General features: G+C 38.3%; 2 protein-coding genes across 4 annotated transcripts in view; both read right to left on the bottom strand.

Annotated features, from left to right (window-relative positions):
* Positions 1–9,592, bottom strand: part of LOC127448090 (1-phosphatidylinositol 3-phosphate 5-kinase-like) — a 53,241-nt gene extending 43,649 nt beyond the window's left edge. For all 3 annotated transcript variants that reach the window (XM_051710375.1, XM_051710376.1, XM_051710377.1), the window contains exons 1-3: positions 9,486–9,592; positions 5,472–5,665; positions 1,271–1,309 (exon numbers count right to left, since the gene is read on the bottom strand). In XM_051710375.1, coding sequence (XP_051566335.1) covers positions 1,271–1,309; positions 5,472–5,613 — 181 coding nt within the window. In that variant the 5' untranslated portion in view covers positions 5,614–5,665; positions 9,486–9,592. The remainder of the gene's footprint in view (positions 1–1,270; positions 1,310–5,471; positions 5,666–9,485) is intronic.
* A 2,253-nt stretch (positions 9,593–11,845) lies between these two features.
* Positions 11,846–27,655, bottom strand: cfap97d2 (CFAP97 domain containing 2). The gene is made up of 6 exons (XM_051710290.1): positions 27,608–27,655; positions 13,209–13,343; positions 12,787–12,867; positions 12,535–12,653; positions 12,220–12,400; positions 11,846–12,040 (listed from the first exon to the last, which is right to left on the bottom strand). Exons 1-6 carry the CDS (start codon positions 27,653–27,655, stop codon positions 11,846–11,848), a joined length of 759 nt encoding a protein of 252 aa, XP_051566250.1.
* Positions 27,656–27,919: the final 264 nt, after the last annotated feature.

The following is a 27,919-nucleotide window of genomic DNA, read 5'->3' as shown; positions in this document are numbered from 1 at the left end:
GGCCACTGTGCTCATTGGGACCTTCAATGCTGCAGAAATCTTTCTGTACCCTTCCCCAGATCTGTGCCTCGATACAATCCTGTCTCGGAGGTCTACAGGCAATTCCTTGGACTTCATGACTTGGTTTGTGCTCTGACATGCACTGTTAACTGTGGGACCTTATATAGACAGGTGTGTGCCTTTCCAAATCATGTCCAATCAACTGAATTTATTCCAATCAAGTTGTAGAAACATCTCAAGGATGATCAGTGGAAACAGGATGCACCTGAGCTCAATTTTGAGTGTCACGGCAAAGGCTGTGAATACTTATGTACATGTGATTTTTTCGTTTTTTATTTTTAATAAATTTGCAAAGATTTCAAACAAACTTCTTTCACGTTGTCATTATGGGGTATTGTTTGTAGAATTTTGAGGAAAATAATGAATTTAATCTATTTTGGAATAAGGCTGTAACATAACAAAATGTGTTAAAAGTGAAGCGCTGTGAATACTTTCCGGATGCACTGTATATTACATCTGTTCATTTCTCAAAATGCATGAATAAAGTAGGCTTTCCCCTAGCTCTGTAACCAGTGGAATCTCAAACTCAAGATTTTTACAGCAGAATGCTACTATAGAGGACTTATTTCTGTGAAGATTTCAGGTTCCTATCTGGTCCCCCACCAGAGTTGTTCAACCTAAAAGTGAGGGGAATTTAAAAAAAATTGCAAGTCTCAAACATAAAATGTTCTGCATGCACACTGTACTTACCTAGGTACCCTAAAAAATTAAGACAGACTTGAACAATTCCCATTATAAATTGACCCTAAAAGTGGAACTTTGAGCAATCTTGAGCATTACATTAGGACTTAAGTTCTAAGTCTAAGGAACAATAATGTGCTAAATATATATGTACCTTGTAATGTGCTCTAGAGATCAGTTTTTTTCCAAGGAGCTAGGACCATCCTGAGCCAAGATATTGAGGTTTCCGTAAACAGCTGTATAACCAAAATGTCTCATGTGCCAAGACACAAAGATGGCTGTCGTGGTTAAACCAAGTAAAATAAAAAATAAAGAACTGGTGGTTTTGCAATGCCAATTAATAGAGGTAATCACAAAAAAAAAAGGAAAATTAAAAATGGTCAAGCAACCAACTTATATTGAATTTGCAGAATTTGCAGTGTGTTGATGTTTCTCTTCACCTCTTAATCTGCTTTCCCCTAAATCATTTTTTTTTTCTTCTATTTTTTTCTGGATATTACTTTAATTACTGTACAAGGTCTAGACTTACCAAGCATTTTTGCTGGTGCAATGTTTGCACCTGTTTTTTCTAAAAGGAATAAAAGGGAAACATTAGAGATCTGATCATTATGAATGTACTTTAAATTGTAAATTTTACTGATAATCGTAAATTGAAAATGAATATATCTTCAAAGCAATTTATAAAGAAATATTCTGATATATCCAAATACATAAGTAGTTTGAAAGTGAAAGGAGACTGAATCGTTTGCGTCAATCACAGAACGGACTAATGGCTTCAACAAAGGCATAAGCCATCAATGAACAACCTAGAAACTCACGGTAGGTCTGTCTTTAAAGGTTTTTAAGTTATCTGTAAAAATCATTCCGTCTATGGAAAAAATGAATGGGATTTTTACTTCAGGAACCAGACTGTTGCATTCTATTTTGCTGGATGCAAAGTATTTAATATTATTTCTCAAAGATTTTTTACAAGTTCAGTTAATACAGTTGGTAACCTTTGAGTTTTCTACTGCAACACTGCCAGGGGGATGATATGTTTATCCTATACATAAGAATAACCAAAAAAAAACAAACAAACTAATGGGGTAGAAAACAGGTCAACATGAAAGTTAGTAAAATGAGCAATGTGTTCTTGGCACATCTCAAACACTGTCACATGACTTTCCATGACAGTCTTCTGCACAACTGTTCTGGAAATCATAAAGTCCTGGCCATCTCTAAAACCTGAATGGTTTTTACATAACCCTGTACTTCATTTTGTAAATTAAATTTAAGTCATTCAAATGCTATCTTAAGGATTTTTTTTTTATTTTTTATTTTTTTAATGTTCTCTAGGAGAGTTCTGTTATAAGAGTATTTTATAAACTTTGTTCAGATTATACACATATACACACCGAACATTAAAACCACTTGCCAAATACTATGTAGGTCCCCCTCGTGCTGCCAAAACAGCGCCATCCTGCATCTCAGAAAAGCATTCTGATATGCTATTCTTCTCACCACAATTGTACAGCGCAGTTATCCGAGTTACCGTAGACTTTGTCAGTTCAAACCAGTCTGGCCATTCTCTGTTGACTTCTCTCATCAACAAGGTGTTCCTGTCTGCAGAACTGCCCCTCACTGGATGTTTTTCGTTTTTGGCACCATTCTGAGTAAATTCTCAAGCCTGTTGTGTATGTGAAAATCCCAGGAGATCAGCAGTTACAGAAATACTCAAACCAGGACCGTCTGGCACCAACAATTATCCATGCGATTATCTAATCAGCCAACCGTGTGGCAGCAGTGCATAAAATCACGCAGATACGGGTCAGGAGCTTCAGTTAATGTTCACATCAACCATCAGAATGGGGAAAAAATGTGATCTCAGTGATTTCGAATGTGGCATGATTGTTGATGCCAGATGGGCTGGTTTGAGTATTTCTGTAACTGCTAATCTCCTGGGATTTTCACGTACAACAGTCTCTAGAATTTACTCAGAATGGTACCAAAAACATCCAGTGAGGGGCAGTTCTGTGGACGGAAATGCCTTGTTGATTAGAGAGGTCAACAGAGAATGGCCAGACTGGTTTGAACTGACAAAGTCTAAAGGTAACTCAGATAACCGCTCTGTACAATTGTGGTGAGAAGAATAGTGTCTCAGAATGCTATTCTGTTGCCGCTGTTTTGGCGGCACAAGGGGTACCTACACAATAATAGGCAGGTGGTTTTAATGTTGTGGCTAACTCCAGATATACCTATAGTTTTAAAATCTAATTGATTATGCTTTTAAATGTGTGATTAAAGTGATGGTTCACCCAACCAGCCATATCACCCTGTAGCTCAAGACCGGTTGCCCACTGAATCTAAGTAGTGTTGAGCCTGGCCAGTACCTGGACGGGAGACCTCCTGGGTAAAACTAAGGTTGCTGCTGGAAGAGGTATTAGGGAGGCCAGCAGGTGGTGCTCACCCTGCGGTCTGTGTGGGTCCAAATGCCCCAGTATAGTGACGGGGACAATATACTGTAAAAAGGCTCCGTCCTTCGGATGAGATGTTAAACCGAGGTCCTGACTCTCTGTGGTCATTAAAATCCCAGGGAACTTATCGTAAAGAGTAGGGGTATAACCCTGGTGTCCTGGCCAAATTCCCACCATTGGCCCTTCTCAATCATGGCCTCCTAATAAACCCCATCAATTAATTGGCTCTGTAACTCTACACTCTCCTCTCCACCAATAGCTGATGTGTGGTGAGCGTACTTGTGCACTATGGCTGCCGTCCCATCATCCAGGTGGATGCTGCAAACTGGTGGTGGATGAGGAGAGTCCCCAGTTCACTGTGTAAAGCGCTTTGAATGTAGTGTCAGAAAAGTTCTATATAAATTAGGGATGCACCGATCCGATACCTGGATCGGTATTGTCTCCGATACTGACGTTTTTAAACGGATCGGGTATCGGTCCAACGAGCCCGATCCAAATCCGATACTGTGTGTTAGTCATGTTCGTTACTGTCAAGCTAAAAAAAAAAAAAAAAAGACATAAAAGAACAATTAAATCACAATTAAAGTAGTTCATATGACTCGTGCATTTTATTCAAAGCCACTTGAAGACATGCGATAGCTCTGTAAATCACAAAAGGCTGTGTTTTATAAGTAAATATATAAAATGCACGCGCAGCTCCAGGGCGTTACTGAATGGCGCTGCTCTGTTTACACACATGCGCGCCTATTTTTAGCCTTCACAGCGGTGCGCAATATTTGAGTGCTACTCATGAACAACACCTCAGATGTAGATGCTCAATAGTTTGGTTCACTTATATGCATTTAGAACAGCACCGCAGGTGCATTTTTAACAGAATTTGAATAAGAAGCGAATTAAACTACTGTGAACTTTCGTACAAACAGCACATACAGGACTTAAGGAGAGTTCAGAATGTCAAAAAAGTTAAAGGTGTCACGGAGGCAGAGATATGAACTCAGTAGCAGGGTTTATTGGACAGATGATTGAAACAGTGATGTAAACATTGTGAGTAAATCCAGTTGAGCAGAGTGGCAAACAGCAGGTGAGTAATATTCAGACAGAGTATACTCACAACAGTCTTATGATACTTTCAGGCAATAATGAAGACACAGGTATGTTTGACATAGTAAAAAGGTCTGGAGTCTCAGAGATACTATCGATGAGAACAAAAAGTGTGTGTGAAAGCGGGGTATATATGCAGTCCTTGATTAGCCACTAATGATACGCAGGTGCGTGTAATCAGAACTCAGGGGAGAGTGAGCACTGTGAGGGCAGTGAGGAAGAAAGAGAGAGAGAGACCGGTGGATCCGTGACAAAAGGTGCACGATTGAGATAGTATAGTATATATTACTATTATAATATATTATTATTATTCATTTACATATTATATCATTTGTTTACAAATTATAATAATATTTAAGTTGAATGGGTTCCAAAAAATAACTGTGTGAATGAAAATTGAACTGATATCTTACAACTAAATTGAACAAAAAAAGAGATCTGAATCCTTTAAAGTCCAGATACAAGTTAAAAAAAAAAAAAGTCTTCTTTTCTACTGATGACTTATACTGGAATTACTGTTAATTTTACTGCTACATTATCCAGTATACTAGTTACAAAATGAAGCTATACATTTATATTGAAATAATGTGTAGTTAGAGGTTTGTGTTTCTTTATATATTAAAGAGAACACCCAATTAGTTCCACACAATAATGTAAAGATATTCTAAACTGATTATGCAAAAAAACAACACTGGTATCGGATCGGGATCGGTATCGGCTGATACTGAGATTTCCGATATCGGAATCGGAAGAGAAAAAGTGGTATCGGTGCATCCCTAATAAATGTAACGTTCATTCACTCATTCATTCAAAAATAAAAATTGTCATCATTTACTCACCTCCATGTTGCTCAAAACCCCAATGACTTTATTCTGTGAGTCACCATGTAACTACATATATTTTCCATGCAAAAAAGTGAATGGGGACTGAAGCTAACATTCTGCCTGACATCCTTCTTTTGTGTTACACGTAGGAAAGAAAATCATATGGGTTTAGAACAGCATGAGGGTTGGTAAATGTTGACAAAAAAATGTGGGGTCTGTTTTGTGTGCACAGACCACAAAAGTCCATGAAAAACAAAAATACTATGCTTCCAAATAAGTGTTATCAACCAATTAAAAGGAACACAGTCAAACAATTTAATAAAACATGATGGACAAAATAACTGTGCTTCACCTTTGTTGAAGCGAAATAGACTGACGAAGGAGCTGTAGGCAGAGCGCAGGGGTGGCTCATCCTGTTCAGGGGTCAGGGGTTTGAAGTGTGTCAGGTGGGAAGTACTGGTAGGCGAGAGTGGTGGTTCGGAGCTCCAGTCCATCGCAGAGGATGAGGAAGAAGCCTTGTCTTCAGCAGCTATGTCACTGTCCCTATTGGTCAATCATTTATCAGTGACTAGAATCCACATTCTAACCAAAACCTCTCTGAGATCAAAACTCTACAGACAGAGGACAGCAGCTTATTGGAAGATATCAATCATGTGAATTACAGCAAGTGAACCTCACACTTAAAAAGACATGTGATTTCTGAGGCCTGCTGACTACAGAAAAAAAAAACAAAGGAAAACATCATAAGATTGCAAGGCAAGCTGTAAAAGAGAAGTTACTCTTACAACAGAAGGACTTCGGCACAAAGGAACATCAGTTCAGTAGTCAGTAAATTTAATGATTTCTCAGTGTCTTGATCTCTGCAGGCATGCCAGTGAGAAACAAATTATTAATAATAATAATATTACCATCAATAAACTCCACTGCACTCCCTCTCATTAAGCATGTCATATTTACTTTAGACTAACTTTACTTTAGATCACACTGTTCCAGTGATTTATTGAAGATCTGTGTGAAGATGGGGGCCAGTTGGTCTGCGCTGACCAACTGGCCCCCATCTTCACACAGATCTTCAATAGATCACTGGAGCAGTGTGAAGTTCCCTGCTGCTTCAAATGCTCCACCATCATTACGGTCCCCCAAAAAAACAAAATCATAGGACTTAATGACCACAGAACTGTAGCTCTGACGTCTGTGGTCATGAAGTCGTTTGAGAGACTGGTTTTGGCCTACCTGAAGGACATCAATGGACCCCTGCTGGACCCCCTTCAGTTTACTTACCGAGCAAACAGGTCTGTGGATGATGCTGTCAATATGGGACTGCATTATATCCTGCAAACACCTTAACAGTCCTGGGACTTATGCAAGGACCCTAATTGTGGACTTCAGTTCAGCCTTCAATACCATCATGCCTGATCTTCTCTCAACCAAACTGACCCAGCTCTCTGTGCCCACCCCAATTTGTCGCTGGATCACCAGCATTCTGACGGATAGGCAGCAGCTAGTGAGACTGGGGAAACTCATATCCGGGACCCTCACTATCAGCACTGGTACTCCTCAGGGATACGTTCTCGCTTCACTGCTCTTCTCCCTGTACACGAATGACTGCATTGCAAAAGACCCCACTGTCAAACTCCTGAAGTTGCAGAAGACACCACGGTCATCGGCAACATCCGCGATGGTGATGAGTCTACATACAGACGGGAGGTTGATCAGCTGGCTGTCTGGTGCGATCACAACAACCTTGAGCTGAACACACTCAAAACAGTGGAGATGATAGTGGACTTCAGGAGAAATCCCCCCACACCATCCTGAACAGCACTGTGGCAGCAGTGGTGTCATTCAGGCACCTGGGCTCTAACATCTCCCAGGACCTGAAGTGGGACACCCACATAGACTCTATTGTGAAGAAGGCTCAGCAGAGGTTGTACTTCCTTCGCCAGCTGAAGAAGTTCAACCTGCCACAGGAGCTGCTGACACAGTTCTACTCGACCGTCATTAAGTCCGTCCTGTGTACATCTATAACTGTCTGGTTTGGTTCAGTCACCAAATCAGACAGAAGGAAACTACAACAGACAGTCAGGACTGCTGAGAGGCTTATTGGTGCACCCCTGCCCACCCTCCAAGACCTGTATGTCTCCAGAGTGAGGAAATGTGCAGGTAGAATCACTCTGGACCCCACACACCCTGCCCACTCCCTTTGAACTCTCTTTGAACTGTTGCCATCTGGCCGGCGCTACAGAGCACTGAGTGCCAGGACATCCAGGCACAAGAACAGTTTTTACCCTCAGGCCATTTTCCTCGTGAACAATTAAACTGCCTCAGGACTCCCCAAATGTGCAATAATGTAAATACATATCTCATGTACATATGTAAATTCACATCTTTAATTCAATAACTGTTCATACCCCTACCATGTACATACATTACCACTAAGGATGGGCGGATTGATCCTAAAGTATCGATACTTCTGATTCTGATGTTGTATCAAAAATATCAATCCTCACACAAAAATACTGATTCTAAAAAAATTTTTTTTTTAAACTAGGGATATTAGTATTTGGTTATCATGAACATGAACAATAATCATAAGCTTCAAAGTGAAATAAAAAGGATTAGGCTCTATTAGCAAACACTTGGGTGGGATGGGAACTATTTCTTCTTCCGCTCATCTTAACATGCATGCTGAAAGACACAAGCAGACAAGCGCTTGTGCCATCACAAGGCTCTTTCAAACAAGAGGGATCAGTGCCTTGTAGAGGTAATGATAGAAAATCAGAGAAACAGCTTCTGGAGTAAATTCACGCTAAAATAACAACATATCTAAAGGTGAAATTTCTTATGGTTTTACTAAAGTAATATTGTAGTAACCATGTTTTTTTTGTTTGTTTGTTTTTGGGCTGAAACCATGGTTTTACAACAGTAATATTGTATTAGTAACCATGGTTAAATGTGTGGTAACTATGGTTTAACTAAATACCATGGTTAAACTATAGTTACTGTTGTGAAACCATGGTTAACTGTTGTAAGGGTAAACAAAACAGAAATCTAATAATTTAAGTTAAAAAAAAAAATAATTAAAAAAAAGGAATAATGACTTGAATTATGACTAAATATATTTTAAATGACCCATTTTATCCCAAGAAATCTCAAATAAATAAATAAATAAATAAAAAGTCAATTTAATAGAAGTGTTGCTATTGGTTTGGACAATATTGGACATGAAATTATTGGTATCGGATTGAAAAGAAAATTATCGGCCATCACTACATTACCACTTCCACATGTACATATGCCATTCTGTTATATGTCCTATTATTAGTATGTCTATTTATACTCTTACCTTGTTTTATATTCTGTGTCTCACTGTAATATTTTTTGCACTTGTTTCTCCTATCACCCCAAAAAAATCATTGTGTACGTGAGAACACTTGGCAATAAATCTAATTCTGATTCTTCTGATTCTGATAACTGTAAGTGACTTGAGGCTCTGTGATGGACAAAGCAGCATTAGTTTCAGAATGTCATGTGATTCATTGACATTAGTACTATGTTGAAGGCTTGCTCATGAATATAATTAAGTTATTTTGGCGTTACAAGTAAGAGCGTCCAACCAAGTTACCTAATTAATATGTAATAAGCCAACCCTTCACCTAACAGGCTTCGTTATCTGGTCAGCTGACAAGCGCTCTCGCGCCATCGTCTGCCTTTGACCCAATCATGTAAGCCTCATCGCCGAACGTCCTGCTACGTCATTAATATTCATGAGCCAAGCCTTCACCATAGTAGGAGAATTAAATTCATATCCCGCTGGAGTTTACTTTTTAAAAAATTATAAACACGCCAATTTTACGAGTGGTCGAGATAATTAAGCATACATTACCATTAAACATAGTAAAAAAAAAAAAAAAGAAAAAAAAAAGAAAAAGAAAGAAAAGAGAACCTTTTGTATTATTCATTCCGCAATCACTAAATGAATGTTGTGATGAAACGTGATGAGATGCGAAGTAGATAAAATATATTAAGTTTAGCTTGTTACAAACTACACATGGGTGTGCATATTAAGACACAAAAGAATACTAGAGGTCCAACAAATACAGAGATCTATCACATTTAAGCAGGGATGATGAGGGCAGTTGTTTTTATCTGAGATGATCTCATCTATTTTCTGCTTAACTTCTAATTTAGTCACATGTTTATGTTGTTTAATATAGAACATAACATATTTAACTCAAACGATATTTCCGAAAAAAGTCAAATTTCCTCTTTCATACATCAGATGCCAGAGTAAAGTTAGCAAAGCTAGCTGTCTGATTAATAACAACACACATTTACTGTCACGACATAATAAAAAGGCCACATGTACCTGTGTCGTCGCTGTTTACACCATGTCTATGTCAGCTGAGAAAAGAAGACATAAATCCCCAGTGCATCTAACAGAATAACATTTCCAGCTAATTCCACCCTTGTGATGTTCAGCCACTTCATCAGACCCACTGAGTCGATCACAGAGCGCTCGATCAGTATTATGATCGCACAGTCAGGCATAACACATCGAGTGAACCCCCATAAAAATTGCATTCAGTAAAATTTTAGAGCCAATAAACCATCTCTTATACACGAGCATACAGAATGTGTTGATAAAACGTCTCATTGAATAATTTGAATATTTTATTTGTTTCTTAATTTGTGGTGGTCTTATACACTGTTCATATTAGGTCATTTTTGATTTTGATTTTTAATGCTTTTATTTTGAAGGAGAACTAGTACAAAGGATGTACAGGTGCATCTCAATAAATTAGAATGTCGTGGAAAAGTTCATTTATTTCAGTAATTCAACTCAAATTGTGAAACTCATGTATTAAATAAATTCAATGCACACAGACTGAAGTAGTTTAAGTCTTTGGTTCTTTTAATTGTGATGATTTTGGCTCACATTTAACAAAAACCCACCAATTCACTATCTCAAAAAATTAGAATACATCATAAGACCAATAAAAAAAAACATTTTTAGTGAATTGTTGGCTTTCTGGAAAGTAGGTTCATTTACTGTATATGTACTCAATACTTGGTAGGGGCTCCTTTTGATTTAATTACTGCCTCAATTCGGCGTGGCATGGAGGTGATCAGTTTGTGGCACTGCTGAGGTGGTATGGAAGCCCAGGTTTCTTTGACAGTGGCCTTCAGCTCATCTACATTTTTTGGTCTCTTGTTTCTCATTTTCCTCTTGACAATACCCCATAGATTCTCTATGGGGTTCAGGTCTGGTGAGTTTGCTGGCCAGTCAAGCACACCAACACCATGGTCATTTAACCAACTTTTGGTGCTTTTGACAGTGTGGGCAGGTGCCAAATCCTGCTGGAAAATGAAATCAGCATCTTTAAAAAGCTGGTCAGCAGAAGGAAGCATGAAGTGCTCCAAAATTTCTTGGTAAACGGGTGCAGTGACTTTGGTTTTCAAAAAACACAATGGACCAACACCAGCAGATGACATTGCACCCCAAATCATCACAGACTGTGGAAACTTAACACTGGACTTCAAGCAACTTGGGCTATGAGCTTCTCCACCCTTCCTCCAGACTCTAGGACCTTGGTTTCCAAATGAAATACAAAACTTGCTCTCATCTGAAAAGAGGAATATGCAACACTGGGCAACAGTCCAGTTCTTCTTCTCCTTAGCCCAGGTAAGACGCCTCTGACGTTGTCTGTGGTTCAGGAGTGGCTTAACAAAAGGAATACGACAACTGTAGCCAAATTCCTTGACATGTCTGTGTGTGGTGGCTCTTGATGCCTTGACCCCAGCCTCAGTCCATTCCTTGTGAAGTTCACCCAAATTCTTGAATCGATTTTGCTTGACAATCATAAGGCTGCGGTTCTCTCGGCTGGTTGTGCATCTTTTTCTTCCACACTTTTTCCTTCCACTCAACTTTCTGTTAACATGCTTGGATACAGCACTCTGTGAACAGCCAGCTTCTTTGGCAATGAATGTTTGTGGCTTACCCTCCTTGTGAAGGGTGTCAATGATTGTCTTCTGGACAACTGTCAGATCAGCAGTCTTCCCCATGATTGTGTAGCCTAGTGAACCAAACTGAGAGACCATTTTGAAGGCTCAGGAAACCTTTGCAGGTGTTTTGAGTTGATTAGCTGATTGGCATGTCAAAATATTCTAATTTTTTGAGATAGTGAATTGGTGGGTTTTTGTTAAATGTGAGCCAAAATCATCACAATTAAAAGAACCAAAGACTTAAACTACTTCAGTCTGTGTGCATTGGATTTATTTAATACACAAGTTTCACAATTTGAGTTGAATTACTGAAATAAATGAACTTTTCCACAACATTCTAATTTATTGAGATGCACCTGTATATATTGCAGGGAGCTAGATTAATATGACAGAAAAAGCACTGAATGAAATAGGATAAATAAAATAGACAAAATATTACTGTTGTTAAGAATAATATAATATAATATGATATAATACAGTATAATATAATATAATAATCTTGAAAAAGTCTTAATTTGTTGTGTAGTTTGGGACATTAACAGTACAATGACCTCTAGTAGATTTTTTTATAATTGTTTTTTGCCAGCCAAGTTATTGAACTGTTGAATATATGTCCACGGCACATTTATCCACCCATTTAATAAAGTTTGGTACCAGTCTTTTATAGAAAACAGTAATCTTTAAAAGTTCATCTTAAGTGTTACACTGTGCTGTACAGATTAATTATGCTTCATCTTCAGATGCTACATTGTCTTCATATTTTGTCTTCTCATCACACTCCCTCTCATTCTGCTGTGCCACCTCATTCCTGATGCCAGCAGGCTCTTCATGCGCATTCCTTGCTGTTTTCTGGTTATTTACTCTGTTACTGTGTACCGTCCCATGTCTGACTGCTAAAATAGGTGGCAAGGAGGATCCCTTTGAAAACATAGGATATGAAAAAACCTAAACTCATGTTTTGCATAGTTAAGTATGCATAAATATGCGCAAATAATTAAATGCATAGATAAAATATGCATCAAATATTAAGTATGCATGACAATGGGACACTGAAAATGATCTTCTTTTACTGTACATTTTAATACTGTCCTGCTCACCTGTGAGGAGTATAGTCGCGGGTATCTCCCTATACTATCTATGAGCTCAAGGTTTTTAAACCACTGCTCGTGCCACACCTGAATGCTGTAATGTGGCCTGCAGGAGGACAAACGCTGAAGGATCCTCTGATTCTCTTTAGTAATTTGGAGCAGCTCCAGCTGTCTTTTGTCTCTGTTGAGACTGAAACAGAATCCAAAAAGTGTATTTATTTAAATATTTGCATACATTATGTCTTATTTTCAAATATTTTTATATCACAGGAGTCTTACAGTATATTACATGCACATTGTGGATTAGATGTAAACCCAGCCTACCTTTTCTTCACATAATCATTTTTACTGTCAACTCCCCCAACGGTCTGCATTATATGGGACATTTTGTCTAGGAGCATGTGATTTTCTCTTTTGATTCTCGAAACTCGTTCTTCTTCAAGCTGGAGATACAGGTGAGAGAATGATGTTTGAAGTTTGATAACTAATAAGGTAAATATGCATATGTTTCTCATGTCTTCTTTATCATAGGTATATGGTAGAAATATCAACTTTTGATGATCAAATAAAAAATACCTGTTGTTTCTTAAGCTTGACAAGTAGATGGTCATAGGTCTTTGGGGAAGTTGCGTTAATAGTTGGTTTTGCAGATTTGACCTTGGAATATTATAGAGTGTGTTACAATTAATGATGCAGCAGTTATTATAATTCTCAGTAAATTAACCTTTAATACGTAAAATTGTATTTTGCTAATAGGTCATATGCCTCACAAAAGAGGCGGTACCATGGTACAGTGCAGATGGTAATACCATGGCCATTATAATATATTATTACCATATTCATATACCATGGTATTAACATGGTACTCCAATTTACTTCAAAATACACTGTGGTATTATTATGGTACATGTCCCAAAAAAAATATGGTAATACCATTTAGTACTTTTGCAAGTGATATTATGGTAGCAAAGTAATAAATCAGCCATTCACCAGTTTACCTTGTCCCTGTGCATGTCATAGCAGTTTTTGTCCCATCTGTATTGTAAATATTTATTGGCACAGGGCAGAATGGGTTGGTAAGCTTGATGTTGCATTACTTTGCTTCTCCGTAGCCTAGCTGATTCCACCTGCAACTGGGTGCACAATGAACAGAGATATGAGTTAAGTCTATGTTTTGAACCAGTCATGTGGTTGTTGCCATGGCAGCCATTCAGAAAGAAAAAGCAGCATTGCTGGTCTACATTTATGAAACAATACTCTCTAAGACAGGGGCCCATTCACTCATGGTGATTTTATTTAATGCATTCAGACAGCTTTCTTAAGAAAGAAAGACAAACTTTGCTTAGGGAGTTACAGCCAGAAACTCTATTGAGAGTGCATCCTCGCCCATTAAAAGGCTGGCCTACAAAGTGTCCTTGCCCAGTATGACTATTTCATGTCCTGCAGGGGTGTGAAGTGCAACCTGCATGAAAACAATGGAATCCCTTTAAAATCCTATAGACCCAAAAGAAGTGTGATTTAATACAACCTTTTAAAAGGGGACAAGGAGTGGGCATGTCACCTAGATATTGTATCCATATATAAGTAAAGACTAACTTGATGTGATGTCTTCTATCCCAAGGACAGAGAGTGGACAGTGTCCCAGCTTTCACTGCCTCTGAGACTCATTTGACTCAGCTGATGGTAAGTAGAGCATTTCTGGTCTTCGTCATAATCAGAGAGAAGTGTCATGATGTTCATTCCTCTTAATAACACACAAAAAGGAGATGTCTGGCAGAATATTGGACTTAGTCACCATTCACTTTCATTCTATCTTTTTTTTCATACAAAGAAAGTGTATGGTGACTGAGGCTAACATTCTGCCTAACATCTCCTTTTGTGTTACACCGAGGAAAGAAAGTAATACAGGTTTGGAACAATATGAGGGTGAGTGAACTCGAGGGTGAACTATCCCTTTACTGTAATGCCTTTGTAGTAATAGAATTTAAAACCTGACAACAGTCGCTAGGTTACTTAGATACCTCTGCTGTTCCAATGTGGTTCAGGTAAACATAACTTCAAATGAACTGTATTTAATATCTCACTCCAAGCATCAGTGGTTGTGTTCATGATTAAAGAAGCAAAAGTGAATAAATGCTAATTAATCTCTTGAATTTTGCTTTAGATAGCAATGAGTCATCTTTTTCCCTGACATTTTCATCAGAAATATTGTTTTTGTTTAGGTGTATAAACTGTTACAGCACTGAGAGTGGTTAATGTACCAAAAGGTTTAATGAAAAAGCGCAACATCTCCACTTGCAGACGAAAAGGAATTCCCACACTTAAAAGGAAAAAATTCAATAAGTTTCACTGTTATTTTTCAATAGACTTACTTTTATCTGTATCATTTGTGTTTTGAAAAATTACAGTCTTACTTTTACTAATTAAATTAGTAATTCTAACACACATTTCCTGTATCAGTAGCAATGCCTGTTAAAGCTTTTGCACACTGTATTTGTATTGTTTTGTGTACTGTTATGGAGTGCACATAACTTAAGTTGTTGCTTGGTTGCATAAAAGCATATTAAAGGCAGAGTTGCCTCAGTACATTACTTAGGATATAACATCTTCCTTTAGTAGCACTTACTCATTCTCCACTAAGGCTGAAGTTTATTGAGTTGAAAATTACCTCATGATTTAATCACAGGCAATAAAATGTTACTTGTCTAATTTTATAGTTTAGGTGTATAATGATGTTCTATCTAGATAACTGCTGCTAGCAGAATTACAAGGTGACAAAACTCTCAGGAGAGAGTGGGACACAGATGGCTAGAAAGTGCTCATTCTGTTGCAAAATTTTCCTAAATTTCATTTTAATTCTGTTTGAAGTTTCATTAACAATTTCAGTTTTGTTTTTGTCAGATCACAGTTGACACAAGAGACATGTCTCACTAGATGTCTTTATAAACAATAAAAACAAAAGTGTTGTGCTAATGTTTACTCCATTACACATGTTGTTGCAATGACAGCATTCAGTATCCTCAGTTTTAGAGGGAAGAGATTTTTGTCATTTTTTTTCTAGGTTCCAAACACATGTGCAAGGCATCTAAAGACTCATAATTACTATGTAGTACAGTACATGATCTCAGACAAAGACACTAGGCCCCATTCATTAAACACAAGCAGAACAAATCCTAGTAAATTGATCTTTAAAGCAAAGGGATAGTTCACCCAAAAATATCCATGTCTTCAGAAGTGAAATGATAAGTGTGGGTGAGAAACAGATCAATATTTAAGTTACTTTTTTTTTTTTTTCTATAAATATAAACCACTTTCACATTCTTCTTTTGTTTTTGGTGACTCGCATTCTTTGTGCTTATTGCCACCTGCTGGTCAGGGAGGATAATTTATAGCAAAAATGAACTTAAAAATGTATCTGTTTCTCACTCACACTTATCATATCGCTTCAGAAGACAGATTAAACCACTGGAGTCATATGGATTACTTTTATGCTGACTTTATGCTCTTTTTAGAGCTTCAGAGTTCTGACCAACATTTACTTGCATTGAATGGACCAACAGAGCTGAGATATTCTTTTAAAAATCTTTGTTTGTGTTCAGCAGAAGAAAGTCATACACATCTGTGCAAAACCCACCATCACAACAATAGGATGTCATGGGTAGTTATGTGGCAACATGTAATATTTAGGATTAGGGGTTTATTAAAATTTCTAACCCCAAGTATGAGCGTATGCAATGCAAGCAACATTCGTAAAATCAGTTCAACATACATTCATTGAGGTACAGTAGCCTACCATTTTTCATGTTGCGTGCTGTTACCAGAGTTTGAAAATGACACAGATCTCTTGACTTTGTGTGGTAGGATGTTCTCTGAATACTTGTATAGGATAATACTTAATAGAGAATTGTATGGAAATCGAAATTGACTCTATGCAATGGCACATGGTAGTATGCATTCTAAACTAGGTGACTAATTCTAATGCATATAAAAAAGTACAGTTTACTGATAGTGGGCCTGAAAGGAATATCATGGACATAATCATGTCATGTTTCTCTTGAGGCTATTCCATTGGAAAGAATAATCATAAATTATATGTTATTTTTTCCCTCCTAGACAATAATGTGATTAATGTTAAAACAAATGGAGACTTTAAGTGTCCTGCTTCTTAGAAAACAGTATTCTCCTGAGAAAGAGAATCTAGTAATTCACATGTGTATCCTCTATAGAGTTTCAGAGGAGATCTCAACAATGTCACAAAATCTGCTCAGATTTGATTCCATAGTCTGTAATCAAAAGCCATTTATTTCAATATACACTCAAACATTTCTTATCAGATTCTTCCAAGACCAATTTAGCTAAACTATGCTATCCACAATAACAACCCTTTACTCATGTCAGGGGTACTAAACTTTGGAAAGACTGGGGGCAGCAAAGCATGATTCCTTTAGCCTCGAGGGCCCCAGTGTTTTTTTTTTAAATTGTTTTATTTATTTAATTATACATGTTATTTAAATACATTGTGGAAACATGTAATAAACAAGAATAAATAAAACATTATATAGATATAGCTGAGAGAGAGACTCAGAGTGTGCATATTTGAGTGAGTTAGCACAAACTGTTTCTATCAACATGCGCACAGACTGACGCCTGCAGTGCATATGTAATATGAAGTAGCCTATAATCAGATTTATATTCATGCATTCGTGCTCAATTAATTCTTATTCCTTTGCCTTTTCTTATTCTCTTTAACTATACATCAATTTAGGGATACTGAGAATTATCGTAAATGCTCAAAAATCATGTACATTTAGCCTAATAATTTTAAGTGATGACCACGCGACACGGGCCACAAAAAGATTCAGCCTAGTACCATAGCTCTAAGTCAACTGTCTAAGTCATTTATATCTATTTTTGTTTCAAAGAAATATTAAGTGAAACATCTGAGACAAAGTTGATACTTTAGTTAAACATAACTGGAAAGTCAGTTGCATCTCCAGACCTATGAAAGAACAAACTTTGAGCAATTTAATCATGCCTATTTTGATACAAGAACTTTAAATCAGTGGACATAAAAGCAAGTTTAGATTGCTTTACATTCTGTATATGCAGAGCATACATTTCTATTTATTTTGTATATATTATTCTAATAATTACAATAGCATTCTGATGTATAATATTAATGCTAAACCTATAGAACATATTATGATCACTAAACTTTAAAGCTAATCTGTGCTTGTAATAGGGCCTAATCTTTTCTTTCAATTAATTTTATCACAACCTGATAAGGTTGCATTTTTCTCTTTGCAAGACATACAAGTTTCTTCCTTCATTCTCTGTCTTGAGAATCTGTATGCAAAGGGACCAAAAGACTTGAACAGTCTCAACAGTGGCGATGTTTCAGCAGATTAGCTCCAGGGAAACTCAGAAGGGAGCGGGCAAAGCCAGGCATCATTAGCAAAAAGTGTGTTTGGTAAGCTCCTCTCCCCAAAGATTATGCCCATGTGCAAAAATTCCCTCTTGTGCAATTTGACCTGTTGGTGTCTAATTATCAAGCAGTGCTGTGTGATCTATTCCTGGCCTCCAGCAAACTTCAAGTACCAAACGCACAGTGGCTGCAAGAACATACAGCATTAGTGATGTCCGATGTAGATATTTGTTCAGTTCTGTAATACAGCAAATTTCCCATTGAAAACAACCAGTAAGAGATACTTTTAAATGAACAGCTCCCCCAAAAATGTAAATTCTGTCATCATTTATTCAACACCATGTTGTTTCAAACCCAGATGTCTTTCTTTCTTCTGTAGAACACAAAAGGAGACGTTAGGCTGAATGTAAGAGAGCAATAATGGTTTGTAGTTATGTTTTGTTCGTGAACGAATCTGTCTTTTTGAATGAATCTTTTAAGTGAATTAATCATTCTTGTTCACCTCCATACACTGACTCATATTTCTTGTTCACTGAAGTCTCTCCCTTTTGAAGCCAATGAGCTCTAATTTAAAGTGGGAGACTGCCTTGGTGGCTTTTCATGTCTTTAAAGACTGACTATAGCATGAGCCAATAGCATTTAAGTGTGGGCTGTGAGGCAGCATGTCACTGGTTCGGCCCGCTGAACAAATAAACTCCTTCACTGAACTAGTGTTAGTCGGTCATTTGAGTCTGAACGAGATGAGATGCCTCGTTCATGAATGAACTGAATGTTCTGAAACTAACGACTCACTCAGTAATTTCGTTCGTGAATGAGAATCTAGTGAACAACTGAACGAGTGGAGGAATGTCATTCGTTCAGTTCGGCATGTGAGTCAGTCGCGTTCGACAAGGAGAGAAATTGGTGATATGCACTTAAGAAAAGTTTAAAGGTATGCAAAAAACATAACCCTCAATTTATGAATGTGTAAAAATGACTGAAAGCAGACAGTTAAAATAACATGAATTATGGATGGAAATGTTGTGCTTTGATGCACAGTGTAAGATATTATTAGGTTTTTTTTGAACTTTTTCTCTGTCTTGGTAAAAATTAAAACCAGCATTTGACAAAATATAGGGAAAATGAAACCTGTCATTTAGTGGTGAAAATGGTTATGGTGTTTAAACTATTTTTAAAGTGTTTCATACATTTGTAGACATGCAAAATCTATTTTTGTTGCTTTGTCCTGCTTTTAAAGACTGACTTCAGCATGAGCCAATAGCATTCGAGAGCGGGCTGTGAAGGAGCATATCACTGGTTAGAAGAAACACTGAATGAATACACCCCTTCACTGAACTAGTCGGTCATGTCATTCGTGAATGAACTGAATGTGCTAGTAAACTCGTTTGAGAATGAATTAAATGAATCAGTCATCTCGTTCATGAACGATCTGCTGACTGACTGAACGAGAGGAGGAGCTGCATATCATTTTGTTCAGTTCGTCAGTCTCGTTCAAAAAAAGGGGTCAGGGGGCCTGGGTAGCTCAGCGAGTATTGACGCTGACTACCACCCCTGGAGTCGCGAGTTAGAATCCAGGGCATGCTGAATGACTCCAGCTAGGTCTCCTAAGCAACCAAATTGGCCCGGTTGCTAGGGAGGGTAGAGTCACATGGGGTAACCTCCTCGTGGTCACTATAATGTGTGGTTCTCACTCTTGGTGGGGCGCATGGTGAGTTATACGTGGATGCGTGAAGCCTCCACACACTCTACGTCTCTGCGGTAACGCGCTCAACAAGCCACGTGATAAGATGCGCGGATTGACGGTCTCAGACTCGGAGGCAACTGAGATTCATCCTCCACCACCCGGATTGAGTCACTACGCCACCATGACGACTTAGAACACATTGGGAATTGGGCATTCCAAATTGGGGAGAAAAAGGGGAGGAAAAAATAACCTTTAAAAAAAAGAAGAAAAAAAAGAAAAGGGGTCAGATGAATTATGAATAAAAGTGAGTGATAACCACGCATTACAGTGACATATGGACATTATTGAAATAATTATTTTTTAGGCTAGTATTGTTGTCTTTTTTGAATAGCTTGATAAAATGTCATGCAGCAGTTCACAGTATGATAGATATGCTTTATTGTCATTTGTAGGGAAATGCTTATGATGCTTAAACTCTTTGCAGTGCTGAAGTCTTTTGACAGAATTGTATACATGCAAATTTTTATAAAAGAATAATTAGACTTGTTCTGGTAATAAATGACTGCTTTTGGTTTAGTGCAATTACTTTTAAAGATGGTCATTTGGCATCATCTACAGGCGCAAAGGTGTAACTTGAAGAAATGGTCAATGAACAAATCAATGAACGAATCTGAATGAATCTTTTTGGTGAATGGAATCAAAAGAATCAAGTCACTAAAATTAATCAAAATCAACACCACTGTGTTGGAACAACTTTAGGGTGAGTAAATGATGAAAGAATTTTCATTTTTGGGTCAACTATAATCTTTTACCTGTAAGTCAACAGCACTGGATGGACATTTACATTCTTCTTAGTGATTGATCTAGTAATTATCCACTTATGAGGAGATATTCTGTGTGAGATATATATTTTTTAATTTTATTTAATTTTATTAATCTTTTTTGTGTCACGTTATTTTTTGTCCTCCAATTTCATAAAAGCTGGATGTGTGGCACATTCTCAAGACATTTCTACTGGCAACATTGCTTGATACAAATACCTGTTGTTCCCTCTTGTTTTGCTGGGGAACACTGGTCTCTTCTGAGAATCACAAGCCAGACGTGTTCCTTTAGGAGCCGTGGGATCTGTGTTTTTCTCTCAGTGTAACGGAAAGTGATCAAGGCAACATGTCCCAGAAGGTGTAATGTCTAGTGATGGTCACATCCTCAACAGGATCTCTGTTGAAGAGACCTGTCTGAGACATATATGCTCTTCTTAACAGTGTAACAGAACAATCTGTGCTGCTAGATTAAGTCTTGTTGAACAGTATTTGTGGGTGTTTGTGCTCAAATTGTTACAGCACTTTAATTAAGGATGCATCAGATGACATAATGAACAGTATCTTAATTAATAATTTGGTTAGTAACTTTGTTTATCTTAATCATTTAATAACAGGTGCTTTCTAAGACAAGCATCACTATTGCTACTGCTAGGACTGCAGATCTGAACAAACCCTCAAAGGAAGAGTTCACCCAAAAATGAAAATTCTCTAATCATTTACTCACCCTCATGTGTATGACTTTCATTCTTCTGTTGAACACAAACAAAGTTTTTACAAGAATATCTTATCTCTGTTGGTCCTCACAATGCAAATAAATGGGTACAAACATTTTAAAGCTCCAAAAGCACATAAAGGCAGCATAAAAGTAATTCATACTCAGGTGGTTAATCCATGTCTTCAGAATCAATATGATAGGTGTGGTTGAGAAACAGATTAATATTTAAGTCCTTTTTTACTGTCAGTCTCCACTTTCACATTATTCTTCTTTTGTTTTTGACGATTCACATTCTTCATATATGGCATATCGCCACCTACTGGGCAGGGAGGAAATTTTATAATAAAAAAAGACTTAAATATTGATCTGTTTCTAACCCACACCTATCATATCGCTTCAGAAGATATAGATTTAACCACTGGAGTTGTATGGATTATTTTATATTGCCTTTATATGCCTTTATATGCTTTTTGGAGCATCAAAATGTTGGTACCCATTCACTTGCATTGAATGGACCAAGAGAGCTGAGATCTAATCTAATACTCCTAAAAGTATTTTTATTTTTGTGCAAACTATTCCTTTCACCCTTAGTATTAATGTTTGCTGTGTAACCAGCTCCATGCTATGAAACCTCAAATCATGCAGTTTTTTTGAGGAGAGGTGTGCTATTAATTTTCTAACCATTTTTATGATCTTTGTCTGATGGACTATAAAATAGACAAGTAAAAGTTAAATGTTTACATTGTATTTACATTGAAGGAAGGACCAGAACCATAGTGACCACCATAGCAACTGCATAGCAACGCACTTTGAACAACTCTTTAACAACAATTAGCAGTGCGTTTACTATAACAAATAGAGACCTCAGAGAAATCTTATACGGACATGAGTCATGTATGTCCTTTTCTGTTTGGCACCCTTCTCCAAAAAAAAAAAAAAAGATTATAAAAAGATCTTTAGATCTATGCATGTCATAATTACTTTGCATACTGGGAACATTGTCAAAGCAGCACTTCTGGGGTAACATTCAGGGAACAGTTTCCATCTTAGGAAATATTGCTCCTTTTATTTTCTGCTGGTCGGGACACTCCCTAAGAGATGATTATCACAGAGCATAAGTAGTTCTTTAGAACAGCATCATTAATGTGCTCTTGCTGTGGGGAAATATCCATGGGCATAGTCAAAGAACTGCATACGTCAAGTCAACTGATGGCAGGGAAAAAGCTCATCAGCAGCATGGGGACAGTAAAGACGATGGACACATATGGCCACTATATCCATTGTGGCTCAGTCACTATGTACTTTTAAAGCAACATTGAGAGTAAAAGGAGCACCTTTTTTATATTTTTATTTTTCTTTATTTTTATGTTGATTCAGTGTATATATGTTTTGTTTTTCTTTGTGATCTATATGAATCAATAAAAAAAATTTAATCGAAAAAATTTAATTTTTTTTATTGATTCATATAGATGACAAAGAAAAACAAAACATATATACACTGAATCAACATTTAACTCCCACTACTACCCCTCCCCCTCCCCAATCACCAACCCCACCCCGACCCCCCATGAACATCCCCGTGGTCACACATAAGTACACACACAAAAAAATAAAAAATAATAATAATCCTACACATCTAAAACTACACCTCTCTCTCCACAGCCCCTCCCAGAGAGTCCCCCAAAAACACCAAATAACTGCCCCATTTCCCATCAAATGAATCCCAGATCCCCAGCCTTCTACATAACACCTCCTCGAAAGCTGCCACCTTCCCAATCTCCATGCACCACTCCCGAAATGAAGGCGCTCCAGGTGACTTCCATCCCCTTAACACTGGTCAGGACCCAATTTTTTATGTGTCTATCCCCTATATTGATGACTGCCCCATCGCCTAAAATACAGAGTCTGGGGCAAAATGAAACCCGAGTGCCCAACACGTCACACACAAAGCTCTGAACCTTCAACCAAAGTTCTTGGATCTTAACACACCCCCAAAAGACATGGGTTGTGTCTCCATCTTCTGATTGGCATCACCAGCAGGTGGGTGTGTCTTTAAGACCAAGCCTATACAATCTAGAGGGGGTCCAATAGAATCTATGTAAAATCTTGAAGGCGCACCCTTGCATCTCTAGATACAGACTTGATGTTCTTCAGAATCCTAGCCCACACTCCCTCCTCCAATACCAAGTTTAAATCTTTCTCCCATAATCTCTTGACAGAAGTTAAAGCTCCATTCCCAGACTCTGAATTAGCAGGGAGTAATACACTGATGCTTCATGACCTTTTCCAAAAACAGTAATCACCACTCCCAGAGTATCTGCTGCTTTAGGGGGTGTATGTTACTCCCAAAAATAGTACAGGGCAGATGGCGCAGCTGTAAATACCTAAAGAACTGAGATCTGGGAATCCCAAAATGTTGAACCAAATTTTCAAAGGATCTCAACACTCTATTCTCATATAGGTCACCGAGCGTATTAACCTCCCTCACAATCCACTCTGACCAGCAGAAAAGGGACTTATTAATACATAATTCTGGGTTCAGCAATATGCTCATGGCAACATTTAAATAAATGTCCAAATTAAACACTCTGGACACTTTTATCCATCTAAGTGCAAATGCGAGATAACGGGGTGTAACTCAATTGCTCTGATTAGTTTGATAGAAAGGCTTTGCAATATATGTGAAATATGGGCAAGAACTTCCTGTTCAAAACCAAACCAGGGAGGGGCTCTCTCAGGTGGAAGTGACCAATGAGCCAAGTGTCTGAGACCGAATGCATAATAATAAAACAAAATCTTGGGTAGGCCTAGCCCACCTTTGTCAATCGGCCTATGTAACTTATTGAAATGTAATCTGAGACGCTTGCCATTCCAAATGAAGGACTTCGCTATGCTATCAAATTGCTTGAAATAAGAGAGAGGGACATCTACAGGGTTTGACTGTAGCAGGTAGATGAATTTTGGAATACAATTCATTTTAATAACATTAACCTTCCCAATCATAGATAAATGTAATGAAGCCCACCTGCCCACATCGCTCGAAAAACTTTTTATTAAGGGGTCAAAATTAACTCTAACTAAATCACACAAATTTGCTGGGAATAAAATGCCCAAATACTTAATGCCCTGTTTGGGCCACTGGAAGACGCCCGGCTGAAAAGCCGTCAGAGCCAAAGCTTCGGATTTAGACCAATTGACTCTGTATCCTGAGAATTTAGAAAAGGAATTAATAATTCTGTGGAGGCAAGGCATAGATCTAGTGGGGTCGGAGATCAATAATAAAATATCATCTACGTAAAGCAAAAGCTTATGCGCCATACCTCCCGCCACCACCCCTGGAAAATCATCTTCCTTTCTTATCGTGGCTGCTAATGGTTCCAAGACAAGACAGAACAATAATGGGGAAAGAGGGCAACCCTGCAGGATGCCCCAATCCAGAGTAAAATAATCTGAAATTAATCCATTTGTTTGTACTGCCACTACTGGGTGTCTATAAAGTAACTTAATCCATCCAATTAAAAAATTCCCAAACCCATATATTTCCAAAATCGTAAAAAGAAAATCCCATTCTACCATATCAAATGCCTTTTCGCCGTCAAGTGAGATGGCAGCGACCGGAGTCTGATCATTCGCCACTGACCACATGATATTGATGAAATGCCTAATGTTATCAGAAAAGCTGCGGCCCCGAATAAACCCCACCTGATCTATATGTGTAAGAGATGCCATAACTTTACTTAATCGGTTAGCCAGAATTGTTGACAATATTTTTACGTATAGCTGGATCAGGGAAATTGGACAGTAACTCTTACACTCACTTGGATCTTTGTCCTTTTTAAGAATCAGACTGATCCGGGCTTGTGTCATGGTTGGCGGAAGCTTTCCATTCTTTAATGATTCCGTATAAACTTCTAACAAAAGTGGAGCCAGTTCTATAGAATAAGATCTAAACAATTCTGTGGCAAAGCCGTCTGGCCCCGGAGCCTTGCCTGTAGGAAAGGCCTTAATTACCTTAATTACATCTTATCACGTGGCTTGTTGAGCGCATTGCCACGGAGACATAGCGCTCTGTGGCAATCACGGTCAACTCACCATGCACCCCACTGAGAACAAACCACATTATAGTGACCACGAGGAGTTTACCCCATGTGACTCTACCCTCCCTAACAGCCAGGCCAATTTGGTTGCTTAAGAGACCTGGCTGGAATCACTCAGCACGCCCTGGGATTCAAACTAGCAAGCTAGCGAACTCCCGGGTTGGTAGCCAGCGTATTTGCCACTGAGCTACCCAGGCCCCCAGTTTAAGGAGTTCTAATGGTTCCACAAAGTTTCTAATATCTTCATCAGTAGATGAAGACTTGGAACTATAGAGATCAAGATATAATTCTTTAAAAGCATTATTAATATCAATGGCCAAGGTAAATGTTTTTTGTAAAATGTAGAGGGAATTGTAGAAAAAGACTCTCTCTGCTTTATATATCTAGCCAAAAGATTCCCTGCTTTGTCCCCAACTCAAAGTATGACTGTCTTGCCCTGAATAGCCAAAACTCCACCTTCCGCAACAAAATAGTATTATATCTGTATTTCAGACGGGTCAATTCTCTGAGGCCATCAGATGACATTCGTTGCTTTAGCTCTGCCTCGGCACTTTTAATATTCCCTTCCAACTCCACGAGTTCTCGTGCTTTGGATTTTTTGGTGACTGAGGCATACTGTATGATCCAACCCCTAAGAACCGCCTTAAGTGACTCCCAAGCCACACCCACAGAGGATACTGAGGACCAGTTGGTCTCCATATAAACATTGATTTCAGCCTTTAACATTTGTTGGAATTCAGGATTTTGCAAAAGGGATATATTAAAGCACCAACTATATGATTTCTTTTTCTCTGTATGTGGCAACATCTCTAAAGCCACCAGTGTGTGATCTGAGACTAAGATGTTTCCAACTGAGCAATCAACAACAGATGAAATGAGGGACTTAGATATATACAGTATAAAAAAAATCTATTCTAGAATAAATCTTATGGACTGATGAAAAAAATGTATGGGTTCAGAAGTCTCCAAAAATCTGTAAAACCAAGATTTTTACACATCCTGTGAAGAGTCAATGTTGCTCTAGAGGGCTTACACACTTTTGCTTCACTATGATCAAGGACTGAGTCCATCAATAGATTAAAGTCTCCTCCCAATATTATATCATGAGGGGTCTATAAATAAGCCCTGATCATCAGCATTAGGTGTGTAAATATTAGCCAAAATCAACCTTTGTCTCTGAATTTCTGCTAAAACAATAATGAATCTTCCTAATTTATCTTTAATCTGTTTGAGACATTTGAATTGTAGATGTTTACTTATCAGTGTAATGACTCCCCTGCTCTTACTTGAGCCAGCACTAAAGAAAATCTGTCCACCCCATATCTTCCCAAATTTTTCAGCTTCCTGCGGGGAAAGATGCGTTTCTTGAAGAAACATTATATTATATTTCTTACATTTAAGAAGATAAATAACCTTCCTTCTTTTCATGGAGTGCCCCAACCCATTCACATTCCACGTGGAGAGAGACAATCCACTCATAATAACATTTTACATTTTGACATGTTAGAAAAAATAGACTGTGTGTCAAAAATAATATTATAAAGACCACATTCCAACATCAGTGCAACAATCAAACCCCAAACTTCTCCCCAAACCAAACAAACAGAAAAAAGAAAAACGTGCGCATTAACCCCATGCACGACAGCGCTAACTGGCTTCCATCCTTCTAAACTCAAACAGTCCATGTATGCCTAAGAGAGCCCCTGTGACAACTTTGCCGTTCAGATTCCTCGGGCAGTCAAATGAATTTTCAGTGAGTCGCCCCATTCAACTGCTACATGAGTGCAACAAATGACCCAATCACTCCAATGTCCTGCAAGAAATACTCCACAAAACAAACTCCAACCAATAGGAGGCATAAGCACAAAGAACGTGCAGATTCATCCACAACACTGCCCCGAAGGAGTGCTACTACACAAAACAACTCCAGCCACTAGGCGGAACCAGCACAAAAAGATACAAAAAAGGTGCTCAGTTTCCTCGGATGGTCAAGTGAATGTTCAGTGAGTCGGACCACTTGGCTGCAATGTGAGTACCACAAAATAACTTACTCAGTCCATTGACTTTATGAAGGACATCGCTTGCTGGGGACATATAAATATTTTGCGGCCATCCTTAGCATCTATTCTCAATTTGGCCGGGAACATCAATGCAAAAGCGACCTTCCGCTGATGTAAGAGTTTCTTGCATTGCTTGAATCGATCACTTTCTCTCTTGTCAAATTCGCAAAGTCTGGGAACAAGAAAATGCTGTGGTTCTTCTAAGAAAGCCTTCCTTTACTCCTCGCCTCACATAACATGAGATATTTATCGAATGATCTCAGAAATTTGGCCAGAATTGATCAGGGCCTGCCTCCCTCAGTGGCTCACCGAGCCGGAACCCTATGAGCTCGCTCAATTTCCAGCTTATGGCCTGTTATGCCTGTTAGAGCCCGTTCAGGAATTTCACCATATTCGACCTTCTTCATCCTCAGGAATTCCAACAATTCAGACATTATTCCGCCGGTTACGTTTCTCCAAGTCCTCCAGCTTCTCCCAGATGCGTTCCAAATCCACCTTGGTCACTAGCGGATTAGCAGCTAATTCCCCCTCCAATGACTCCAGATAATCAATCCGTTTCTCGACATCTGTAATATGTTGATGATCAACATATTACAGCAAGATCCTCCAAGTGAGCAATGATCTTTGTCAGCATTGCCGACATGTTCAACAATTCTTGCCGAATTTCCTTCACTTCTCAGGCCAAATTGCCTCCCGGGATTACGGCCTGCTGCTCAGGGGCATCAGCTTGAGCACGTAAGTGTCTTTTAATGTCTCCAAAGCCCGAGGATTTTGAATTCTTTGACATACTGTCTGCCTAGAACAGTTATGGAACAGAGTGTATCGAATCTCACCAGTTTATGACATAAAAAGTATTAAAACTAGCAAAGTGTGCAGAGCTTGCCATTCACACGTCCGAACCTCGCAT

The sequence above is a fragment of the Myxocyprinus asiaticus genome, chromosome 11 (assembly GCF_019703515.2).
Source record: "Myxocyprinus asiaticus isolate MX2 ecotype Aquarium Trade chromosome 11, UBuf_Myxa_2, whole genome shotgun sequence".
In the NCBI taxonomy this organism is placed as follows: domain Eukaryota; kingdom Metazoa; phylum Chordata; class Actinopteri; order Cypriniformes; family Catostomidae; genus Myxocyprinus; species Myxocyprinus asiaticus.
This window is presented reverse-complemented; position numbering and strand designations above follow the sequence as displayed.